General features: G+C 38.2%; 1 protein-coding gene across 2 annotated transcripts in view; it reads left to right on the forward strand.

The window, feature by feature from the left end:
• The window catches only part of RSPH3 (radial spoke head 3), a 394995-nt gene that overhangs the window by 13417 nt on the left and 368725 nt on the right, over nucleotides 1-12853 (forward strand). For both annotated transcript variants that reach the window (XM_044054703.1, XM_044054704.1), the window contains exon 4: nucleotides 8061-8202. In XM_044054703.1, coding sequence (XP_043910638.1) covers nucleotides 8061-8202 — 142 coding nt within the window. The remainder of the gene's footprint in view (nucleotides 1-8060; nucleotides 8203-12853) is intronic.

A 12853-nucleotide genomic window follows, 5' to 3' on the forward strand; every position in this document is an offset into this window, starting at 1 on the left:
AAATTGATCCCACTGTGGGAAACACCTCAAATAAGTCTATTTGTTCCACTCAAAACAATCAGTTGGCAAAATTCTGCTCCTGGACTCCATGCACAAAAGTCTAAAAGATGGATACATTTAATTTTCCATGAACAGAAATGTTTCTGTATGCTTTTCCAAGTTTTGCACTAATATCCAGGGTCTTTCTGATGTTTCAGAAGGCCTCTCAAAGATCATTTTGATGACTCCCTTCTGGCCCAGGCAATAGTGGTTCTCCCTTCTATTAGAAATTGCTAGGGGCAATTACCCCAAGCTTCCTCAGCAACTAGACCTACTCATACAAGATGCAGGGGAAGGGGTTGTTGCATCCCTACTCCAAATAATTACAACTGACTACCTGGATGATAAGAGATTTAATACCTTTTTTTTAGGCACCTATTTTCTGAGGTTGTGCTGCAGGTATTAAAGGAAGCAAGAAAAAGTTTTACATGAAAATCATAATTAGTTAATGGAAAATATTTTCTAATTGGTGCCAAGACAAGAACAAGGACTCTTTTTAGGATAGTGTTTCTCTGGTTCTATCCCTTTCTTTAACTGCAAGCCCAGGTAAAATGTTTTTGAAAGGATTGTTACATACCAAGCCTCCTAGAAAACAGTTAGCTCCTCCTTGGGATCTTAATTTTGTCTTGGAAAAAATTAACTCTTCCACCATTTGAACCAGCTCACTAAGCTGATTTGGGGTAGTTAACATTGAAAACAATATTGCTGATTGCTTTGATTTTTGCACCAAGAGAACACGAGTTGCAAGCTCTTAAGGTAGGTCAACCATACCTCATTTTCCACAATGTTTGAGTTGATTTAAGCTCTAATCCTTTATTTTTGCTTAGCGTGGTTTCCAAGTTAACTTTGACCCAGATGATCCATCTCCAGGTCTTTGCAGAACTGATAAATGAGGGAGAAAAGATACTCTGCACCTTAGATGTCCTCAGACAATTCAAGAGTTATCTGGCCACAGCTAAATCTCTTTGTGACTATGATCAGTTAATTTCTTGTGAAGGTAAGAATGATCACCCTGCGACAAAACATAACATTTCCAAATGGTTGTCTTGTGTATTACTTAGTGTTATACCCACCATAATAAGGCAGTTCCACGCAGGATCTAGGCTCATTTTACCAGGGTTTTAGGTTAATCTGTGGCTTTTTGGAAAAGGTTGGATTCTAGAAATATTCCGGAAGCAGTAACTTGGACCTTTGTACATGCCTTTACCTAGCACTACAAACTGGATTCCTTCTCCAGGTTTATGACAGTCTTTGCTTGGATCATTCTCCAGGGGCTCCTGGACCCTCACCTTCATCGTCTTAGTCAGTATAAACTATGGTAGTCTACCCATATAGTTAAGGCTGCTGAAGAAGTGATCATGATGAAAATAGTATAGTTGAGTGAATAAGCTTACCATGAGTATAGATGTTTGAGTGATAACTTCTATAGTAGCTGCTTCCTCCCTCCTTCCCATTTGTTTTGTATGTTTTTGTATCAGGGTGAGGTCTTCTCTTTTAACTTTCCTATCAGGGCTCTGTACTTCCTCCTTCTCTCAGTTGGCATGAAAACTCTGAAGATCTTGCCACCCAAACCACTATTTCTTCAGCTCAGCTGAAGCTTAGTACTGGTTTGGGTGCATGGAAGTGTCGTTCTTGAAGCTTTGAACGCTGTCCACCTGTTACATATAACCCATATAGATAAGGCTACTGCAGCTGTGATTATTCGAACATTTATTGTTATGGTAAGTTTAATTTACTCAGTTGTACTTTAAACACCTGCCTGACATCAGAAAGGTTCTTAACAAGTCTGTCTTTTCCAAGATTTTGTAAAGTAATGTGGATGCTCTGTGCACTAAAATTCAAGAAATGCATAAGGCTGAGTATGTTAAGCCTGGCTGAAAATTCTGACACTAAATAACAAGCACAATAATTAAATGCTTAACTATTTTACATAAATTCATTTGTATTTATTTTTATGCATTTGTTTCTTTTTTATTGTCTTCATGTCTGTTCAAATAGAAATCTAGAGAGCTGCAGACCTGTGATTGTGAAAGGCAGATTGTATTTGTATTTTTTATAATTAATTCTTTATTTTATTACTGGCTAACCTTCATAGTATAAATTAGCAATTTTTCTATCTGTGATAATGTAGTAAAAACAGTACAATGGAGGGAAAGCACCTTTACAGGAGGTCTTTAGCAGTCAATTAATTGTTACAGATAGTCTTTTATAATTTTACTTGCAACTGCTATTCATGAGCTCCAAGAACAATCAAAGTCTTACTTTCAAATTACCAGTGTGTGTCTTGAGCAGGGTGTCATTTCACTAGTTTAATAGGATATGTGGTGCATTTGTCTAAAAAGTAATTTAGGGGGTAATATTCTAAAATGGAGGAGTAATGAGAGTGAACAGCCTGTGCCACCCTGCTTTCACTAATGTAAGCCTTTCGGCTTTTCACGGTTAGGGGTCGCCACAGCGGAACTCCGGTCCGCTAATGATTGGCAGTTGATTTTTATGTGCTGGCTTGCCAGGCCTAACACACAACCTTCAACGAAGGAACGCCCATTCACGCATGTCGACACACAGAAGACGCTCTAAACTGAGAATCGAACGGGCAGCGTCTAACTGTGAGGCGACAACGCTACCGCAGCACCACCACAGCAGTATATAATATGAACTGAAAAGTCCACACTGCCCTGAGGATGACACCGTCCTGTGGAGGGGGTCATCCAGTTCATTACCTTGCAGTTCCAAGGTATTGAATGTAAGGGAGTCCTGCTACACCCAGACAAGTTATAGAATTTCATTATCTCTTTTAAGCAAATACCAAACTTGTCAGATTACTCATCAAGGTCACCTAGTCTGACTGAAGTGCACAGACATGCGGAATAAGGTGAAGTCCCAAGACTGGAAATACTCCCTTATCAGCCTCAACAAAAGGTTGAGATCTCTCATCAAATCTTGTAAAGCTAGCTATGAAAACAGAATTGCAGCAGATAGTAAAGGCAACCACAAGGCCTTCTATAGTTATGTAAAGAATCTCCATGGCAATACCCAGATTTGCTCTGAGCTACTGCACAATGGTACCGCCTATACCGAGCCAACGGATATTGCAAATATACTGGCAGACCGATTCAGTGCTAACTGTATCCCCCCCCCCCCCAAAGGACCAATCACAATACCAGTAGATTGCCAGGCACCCAGTATTACTGCTGCACAGGTTAAAACAGCACTGTCCAAGGCCAAGAATACAGTTTCTATGGGACCTGGCAGTATCCCTGGCTGTGTTCCTCATGAACTACAGAGTGAACTGGCACCTCACCTGTGTGCCCTGTTCAATCACAGCCTCACCTCAGGCTTTGTCCCTACCGAATGGCGCACTGCTACTGTCATCCTTCTCCACAAAGGAGGAGCAACTACAGACCCCAGGAACTATCGCCCCATTAGCCTGACAAGTCTGATATGCAAAGCTATGGAACGCATCATCATGGACCTAATAAACAAGGATATAGGGAATCTCCAAACTCTGGATCCTACACAGTTTGGTTTTGTGAAGGGTAGGTCATGCCTGCTCAACTTGGTCTACTTCTTTGAGTCAGTCACCAGAGCTGTGGATGAAAGTAAGATGGTTCATACAGTCCACCTTGATCTGGCCAAGGCCTTTGATACCATTCTCCACTCAGGAATCATAGAAAAACTTACTAAGCGAGGCATCAACCCCTGTATCACTAGGTGGGTTGCAAACTGGCTCACAGATAGAACCCACAGTGTGAAAGTAGCTGACTCCAAGTCAGACTGCCGACCAGTCACGAGTGGAATCCCACAGGGTTCGGTCCTGGGTCCTCTCCTGTTTGATATCTGCTTCTCTAAAGTCCAGGCCAACACAAAGGGACTCTGGCTGACAAAGTTAGCATATGATTGCACGTTGGGAGCTATTTTTAACTCCCCAAGTGATGTTGACATCCTACAGAAAGGCCTCAATGAGACCAATGACTGGTGTCAGAACCACAATGTAAACCACCAACGACCAGCAAAAAACGATAGTGAACACGCAGTAATGAAGAAATAATGATTATTTATTTATAATTCCTTCAAATCCAGACCGGTTTCGGCTATTCAGCCTTTATCAATGAATGCAATAAAGTTTTTTTGAATGAAATGAAGCAGCCTGCATTTATACTAGTCTCTGATTACCTGGAAGCAATATTACAGCACCACCCAGTGGCTGGAGTAACAAAGTGCATGTTCCATTCTTGATTAAAGCATATGACCAGTGACATAAAAATGCCAGAGGTGTAGATATTAAGTCATATTTTTAAAGATAAAAATCAAAGCTCTGGAAGTAAGCCATTATATGACATACATATTACAAGGTAATAGACCAATACCATAGTCACTATTTGTGAATGCATATCATAGTGTAAAAAAGCAGAAAATATATACCACTAGTATATATATATATATTGAAGGGTGATAACCACAAGTTCAAAAGAACTGAATAATAATGAACCCAAGTACTGATCATATAATATATTACAAAATAAGGCAAAAAGAATATAGTGGCCTCATTCTCAGCTATATTATAGATTATAATAAATTGAAATAATATGCTTGTAGATAATACAAGTTCAACAGTGTAATTGTACAATACTCAATGTTTAACGCCAACATACCAGATACGAGTACCAAACCATACATATACATATTCGTATCCTGAACAATTTTTTATCATGCTTTATAGAGTATAATATGAGCGTTGGTAGGCCTAACCACCATTGAATGGTTCGTACTAATTCTTGATCTATATGAATGTTTGTTATTGTAACCATGATTATGAAATCCTCCAGTGTTCAGTGAAACTCACAGATGGTCATTCAGACCTGGGGGGAATAAACATCCAAGGTTGGTTATCCAATATTGTTCCTTGTGGTTTAAAATGGTGTGCCAACCCTGTTGGTTGTTCCTATCTCCTGAATTTTGTCAATGATCATGAACATAAACTGGGCATTGGGATGTTGTATCGTGTGTCTGTATAAAGCATTTGTTTCTTTTTTGTTCCTCATGTCACTACGATGTTCTGTCATCCTTATTCTAAGAGACCTAGAGGTTTGACCAACATAAAAAGCTTTACATTGGCAGGTAGCTAAGTAAATAACCCATGTACTGCTGCAATTACCAAACACCCTGGTTTTAAATACCCGATTGGTGTTGGCACTGGTGAATTCTTTTAGTGTTACTAACTTGTAAACAGGAGCAGCAGTGACCACATGGAAAAGTACCAATTAGTTTATCACCACTGATAGTGGTCTGATGATATATCGCACCTCCCCCTTCTCTGTTTTTGTAATGTGAAAATAGCCCTCCCAAATTCTTGCCTCTTCTGTATGACATTTGTCATTGAGGGCCTAGTATTGACCTTAACGTGTCATTAGCCAAAAGAATGACACGTTAAGGTCAATACTAGGCCCTCAACGTCAAATAAACTAATTGGTACTTTTCCATGTGGTCACTGCTGCTCCTGTTTACAAGTTAGTACGCAATTTATCACCAACATAACTCAGCTATTTAAACTCAGGAGTCAAACCTGATTAGTCGGCCACATGGAAGGATGGAACAACTACAGTGACATGAGGAATAAAAAAGAAACAAATATGAATGACAGAAACGCATACAATGACATGAATGCCCAGTTATATCACTGACAGACAAAATTTCAATGCCCGAATTACCGACCGTCAGGGTTGAAACCATATTCAAAACACAAGGAACAATATTGATTACCAACCAAAACCTTGAATTCCCCAGGTCTGATCTGATAATGAGTGAGTGTTTCACACCACAACTGGAGGATTTCTATAATCATGGTTACAACAACAAACATTCATATAGATCAAGAATTAGTACAAACCATTCAATGGTGGTTAGGCCTACCAACGCTCATATTATACTCTATAAAGCATGATAAAAAATTGTTCAGGATACGAATATGTATATGTATGGTTTGGTATTCATATCTGGTATGTTGGCGTTAAACATTGAGTATTGTACAATTACAATGTTGAACTTGTATTATCTACAAGCATATTATTTTAATTTATTATAATCTATAATATAGCTGAGAATGAGGCCACTATACTCTTTTTGCCTTATTTTGTAATATATTATATGATCAGTACTTGGTTCATTATCATTCAGTTCTTTTGAACTTGTGGTTATCACCCTTCAAAATATATATATACTAGTGGTATATATTTTCTGCTTTTTTACACTATGATATGCATTCACAAATAGTGACTATGGTATTGGTCTATTACCTTGTAATATGTATGTCATATAATGGCTTACTTCCAGAGCTTTGATTTTTATCTTTAAAAATATGACTTAATATCTACACCTCTGGCATTTTATGTCACTGGTCATATGCTTTAATCAAGAATGGAACATGCACTTTGTTACTCCAGCCACTGGGTGGTGCTGTAATATTGCTTCCAGGTAATCAGAGACTAGTATAAATGCAGGCTGCTTCATTTCATTCAAAAAAACTTTATTGTATTCATTGATAAAGGCTGAATAGCCGAAACCGGTCTGGATTTGAAGGAATTATAAATAAATAATCATTATTTCTTCATTACTGCATGTTCACTATCGTTTTTTGCTGGTTGTTGGTGGTTTACATTGTTGGCTTGACCCTGCATGCCATCCTTGCGGAGCGTATGGTTGTTGCTGTCAGAACCACAATGCCAAAAAATGTTGCTTCATACCGTTTGGGAAAAACCTGGTTCCCTTGAATTTACCACATTGATGGTAGTCCACTGAACACAGAAGGTGTTATAAGAGATCTGGGAACACAGGTTGACAGCAACCTCTCTTTTGGCCACCACGTTGCCACTGTGGTCAGAAAGTCCTTCTATGTGGCACATCAAATTACTAAGGGTTTTGCATCCAGGAAGAAAGAGGTCATTATCTCCCTCTACTCTTCCCTTATTAGGCCAGTCATAGAGTACAATGCCCCATTTGGTATGTACCTCACTAGACACTTGCAACAACTGGAGAATCCACAAAAGTACCTCACAAAGAGGATCCTAGGCCTTAAACACTTGTCCTATATGGACAGACTCAGAAAACTCCAACTATTCTCTGTCTCATTTCGCCTGCTTGGAGACGCTCTCTTCTTGACTTACAAAGCCATGTCTGACCCAGCTCTGTTAGAAATGCTATATCTAAATAAATCCCAATCCCTCCGAACATGAGCTCCAGAGACCTCAACCTCATTACCACAATCAACAGAACATGCTGGAGGGATAGGTTCATAACCCAGAGACTGCCCATGCTATGGAATAGACTTCCCATACATGTCAAACAGAGCACCTCACTGACCCTCTTCAAGAGAAATCTTGATGAGTGGATGGGAAATAGAAAATTCACTGTGGGGATCACTCCAGTGGCTCTACTTGACAGAGGCACTAGGAACTAAGGTTGGGTGGCACGATGCCAGGGAAATCTTATGGGCTAGGCTTGTAAAGGCTCCAGGGCCATTAGCCTAGTACACACCTATGAACATAGCTGCTCCATGTGGATGTCAGTTTTTGTACTGTAGATGAATAGCCTACCTGCAGTACCAGGTTTGACAAATAGTTAGAGCTGTATGATCATGAGGCTATCTAGTACAACAGCTCCATGTGCAGGGTACCCTGGTGAATGCACTGCTGTCACACCTGCATTCTATCCTTCCAAGAGGAGGGACAGGTATATGAAGGCACATGCTCACTAGAGAATCAAATCTGTCCTTAACAAAGTAACACTGTGAGCTCTCCCTAAAGGTGCTTGTGTGACTGCTGGCACTGCATATGGGTATGTATGAATGTGGTCCTACACCCAAGATACCTGGGAATCCAGCCCGAGATTTGCAAACATTGTATAACAAAATTATTTCATAAGTCAGATGTTTGCATAAAAATCATATGAACAGCACTTGCTTATTTGTCAGTGACTTTCACAAGAAAAAAAATATTTTGTTGTGGATATATTTTCTTTTCTTTCAGAATGCTCAGCCAGACCCACTGGAGATCCAGAGGCAGCTGGAGGCTCGTAGAAGAGCGATTGCCAGGAGACGTGCCAAAGAGGAATTTCGGGCTGTCACCCCAGAGGCAGTAGAGGGTAGAAAGCATATAGATGTGCAGACAGGTAAAGTGCCATCACTTTTGAAGTGAAGTGTCAGAAAATCTGAGTTTCTGAAACTTAATACTGTATCATTTCCATGGGAAGTATATACCAGTGAAGTAATTCAGCTTTGCTAGATTATAATAAAAATGCAAGGCACAAAGTGTGCCATTGCCAAAAATAACGATCAAGAATAGCAGAAATTATCAGTTTACTGCAGGTGAAGATCGAAATGTTAAGTGTTTATTTATTTTGAGTTTTAAGTAAGCAACATCACACAGCATATTTTCTGGAGAAAGTAGCTGCCTGTGTTGTCCAGATTCCATTTTGCACAAGAATATCTATGTAAGCTACATGCTTAAGAACGTTGAAGTTTTTCTTTTCTTTTTTTTTTGGGGCGGGGGGGTCATTTTATTACTTGGCTGAATTACCTTGCTGTCTTTCTCACATATCATTTTACTGAGAATAGCTACGTAAAACTATTTTCAGTAAAATTTTGCTTATTAAGCAAATAGGAAAATTCTTCATATGAAGGGAATTTGGAAAATAAAATGGGAACAATGGATTACTATGTACTGATACACTAAATTAAAGCAAAGTTGCTCTTTACAAATTAAAAAATATGCATTTCCTATTTTCTTGGTTGTTTGAGCAGTATTAATCCATCTATATCACTTTTGTTTGATAGTGTTTTGCAGTTTATTATACCTCTAAATGGACAATTAGGTCTACTATAACAGCATGATTTCATTTTTCAGTCTATTCTCTTTTTTCTGCCATAGTGAAGCATATGTTTCCGTATTATGACAAGGCCTGCACATCATAATTTCAGGTGGTTTTCTGTTTGTTCACATTGACAATGGTGGGAACCACTGGCATTTTTGACTGTTTTCTTACACAGTGCCATTAATTCTTCTTCACTGACTCCTCATGATTTTTTAACTGCTAGCTGCTAAAATGTCTTTCATTGCAAATTCATTGTTTTGCAGGTGAAGTAATTAAATTATAGGTTTTTGTAATATCCTAGAATTAATTGTTTGTACCTTTCTCACTGTCTCACACAGTCCATTGTTAAGATGTGATGTTTGCTCCTCTTTTCCCAGACTGAGCTGCATGGACAGTTTTATCAACCTTTGCATTCTGACTGGCCCAGTAGAACATACCACTTCTGATGTAGTACATTTCCTTTGTGGAGAAGTTGTATAAACTGTGTACTGATAAAAGCTGTATTGATATTTTTTTTAACTTACACATGCTGCCTCCTTTATATGTGTGTGTGTGTGTATGTGTGTGTGTGTGTGTATATATATATATATATATATATATATATATATATATATAATATATAAGTTGAAACACAAAATCTTGAAAATCAAAATCTTGAGACCACAATATTGAAAGATCATAATGCTGAAGGCCGTTGTATGGAACCCCCAGACTTGCTTCCCTGAAGTACTCATGTTAGCATTTGTTCCTGGGTCCATACTGGTAGGAAGTTTGAATATTCATGTTTTTTTGGTCTGTCGATTTTATAGTCTCAAGATTATGGTTTTCAAGATTTTGTGCTTCAATATTTTTACAATAGTATATATGGTTTACTGTTATAACTTGGAAACGCACTCTGTCGAGTCATCATATTGTCGAACTTAAATAGTGAAAATGAAAAAAATTTCATCCCCCATCTCAAACCATGGTAAAGTCGAGTGTTCCATATTTTCTGTTTTGAAAATGTGCCCGTTGACATGTATGTGCCATCTGGTCATCGGTATTCAAGCTTTGGTATGGTAAGTTTCGATTTTTATCCTCTTTGAAAGTGTACTTTCGACATTCCGCTACTCGACCAAGTGCATTTCCAGGTTATGATAATAAATTGTATATACGTGTATATATAGTGTGTGTCTGTGTTTCTGTGTAGGCATTCATACTTATATTTACATGTGCTCTCCCATGCACACACATATATATCCTTCAGCAGTATGTAGCAAGACTGATGCAGTTTATCATAAAAAGTCATACATAAACACTGATGATTTTACAAATTTATTTTCTTAAATTTGCCAATTGTTACACTTTAGGTAATTTATTTCATATTCATGCAAGTCTCTGAGTGACTGATTCATCTGCCTTCTAGGAATTACAAATAACCAGTTGGAGCAGAAAGCTTACTGTTGAATTGCAGTTTTTCATGGCACTGTAAATTTAGGAATACCATTACTTTGAAGTGCTATAGGACATGAACATCAAACAGAAGCATTCGCAAGTTAGCCTGCATGTAAAAGGGAACAGTTCCATTTATTAGTCTGTCTTTGTATAACTTTTCCTGAAATTTGTGTCTGTTAGATATATGAGCATATTCTAGAATTGTGTTTGCTGATTTTGTGCAACTAAAAATCTCTCCTTTACATTTTAGGATTGTACTGACCAATATCTTGAAGTGTACATATAACAGTTTGTCTTTTGTAATACCTTTCTGTCTTCTAATGCTTTTTCATTTAGTACCACCATTCTCAATGTTCTGTCCTTCTACTTTACCTTCAGCCATTTTCAAATTTTGTCTCATAGGTGAGTACTAAGCTAACTGCCCTGAATGGTCATTTTTAGCCTAGCCAATAATCTGAGGTCAGAGTCAAATCCTGTACCTTGTGCCTATGAGACAAAGACCTTAACCATTATACCAGACCTTCTCCTTAAACTGTAGCAGTAGTATTAGCCGTGACCTTAGACACAAGAACATGCTTAACCATACAAATATTTCAAACTATTGTTACATAGGTTCATAGGCCAGTACTAGGCTATATACCCTTGTGGGCTATTTCAAGCCTATTTAATTTCTCTCAAAGGTGAGAATCAACTCTTTTCCTTGTGTCTGTGAGGTAAACACCTTAACCATTATGCCAACCCTTAATAAGGTTTTGCCTCCTCACTCCTTCCTTCAGTTTCCCTAGCAGTCTCCTTTGTTGGTTGGATTAAGAGACCATGAAGATTGTTTCAAATTAATCAGTTTCATCCACATGTTGGTCCCAAATTAAGAATTTAATCTAGTTGGCTTAATTGGGTCCTTTGGCCTTGAACCCAGACTGCTTTACTGTAGATGATTGCCTTCTAGGAATTTGGTTAAAATTACTCAAGATTTTTTCCGTGCTCCTTTGTACCAGTGATGCTAGACTGTCTTGTGCATAGTTTCGCAACATGTTATTGATCTAGCCTTATGCATTGGTTTGACTGTAGCTTCCTTCAGATGTTAGGGAGCATCCTCTCCGTAAGGAATCTGTTGAACAGTTTTGTGAATTGTAACGAACACCAAAGCCAGTCAGAGATGGCCACATACAGAAAACTTTAATATTTCACCACAATAATCCAGGTTGTTTTGTGAATTGTTTACTTGTACCCAGAGGCATCGTGCTTATAAGGAATGAGTATGGATGTACCTACTCATATTTTGCAAAATAAATGATTTGAATTTTTGAACTATTTGTTTGATTAAAACAATGCCTTAAGTACTGTGTAGTATGCATTGCTGCAAGTCAAACACTTTAACTGTGCTTCTTAATGAAGCACACAGCCACAAAGCTGAGTACACTTAAACTGGCTTTCTCTGGCAAATCAAAGTCACGGGGATATTAACAAAACCAGTACAAGTGTTATCTTTAGTAAGTGTACTGAAATAAAGTGCATTTTTGGAATGTATTTTTCATTTGCATTTACGTATAAAGCGTTACAGCACTTGAATGTATTCACAAATGGACATGGTAAACTTGGAAAATAAGACGTTAAGTTGTTATGTTAAAATCAAAGGGGGGTATGGAGTCAGGCAATTTATTTATTTTTATTGCCTTTTATTTATTTACTTTATACTAATAAGTAAATAGAAATACCACTAACTGTTAAAGTAATCATTGAAGGTGCTTTGTCTCATCACTGGAATATTGTATGTGTCTGACAGCAACAACTTAATTCACAGTTGTGGCCATGTTCTGCACGTTTCTGTATGTGCAGGCTGTGGCTGAAAGAAGGGGGCATGATCACTGTAAAGTGATCATTGATAATGATGTAGAGTGCGGTGGTTGTACTGTGATGTGGGAGCCACCAGATTAAATAGTTTCTGTGGCCATAATCTCTCTCATTTTTCATCACAAATCAAGCATCATTGGTATGACAGGATATGGGTGAAAGCAACTGCCCAACAGACTGGCTTGTCAGGGGAAAAGCACATGCTCATTGGTGTGTGCACAAACCGCAAGTAAATGTGTGTGTGTGCATATGAAATTAGTTAATATTGTGACCATTATTCCTTCTATTTGATCAGTCATTCATCAAAAGTTGTGCATAGACAAAATGTGGCTGTTGGTGGTAGAGACTGATATAGTATATGGATGAAAGTCATCAGCCCTTTCCCTTTATTTGACTAGATCACAATTAAACAATCATAGATCTGGCTTAGTAGGGCTGGTTTGTTTATGATGGGAGCAAGTTGAAATGCACAACTTGACCATTATTTTTTTATTGACCGCAATCTGACATCTTGGGTTCCACAGTCAATAAAGTAGCTTAAATGGGTAACCATTGAGGTATTCTGTGAGTTAATGTGACTGGCCCCTCCTGTCATTTGATTATAGTTAAATAATTGTTGATCTGGATTGGCAGGGTCAGTGTTATTTTGGGAGCATGTGTATGT

This window comes from Protopterus annectens, chromosome 13.part0 (genome assembly GCF_019279795.1).
Source record: "Protopterus annectens isolate FY-2018-M chromosome 13.part0, PAN1.0, whole genome shotgun sequence".
In the NCBI taxonomy this organism is placed as follows: domain Eukaryota; kingdom Metazoa; phylum Chordata; order Ceratodontiformes; family Protopteridae; genus Protopterus; species Protopterus annectens.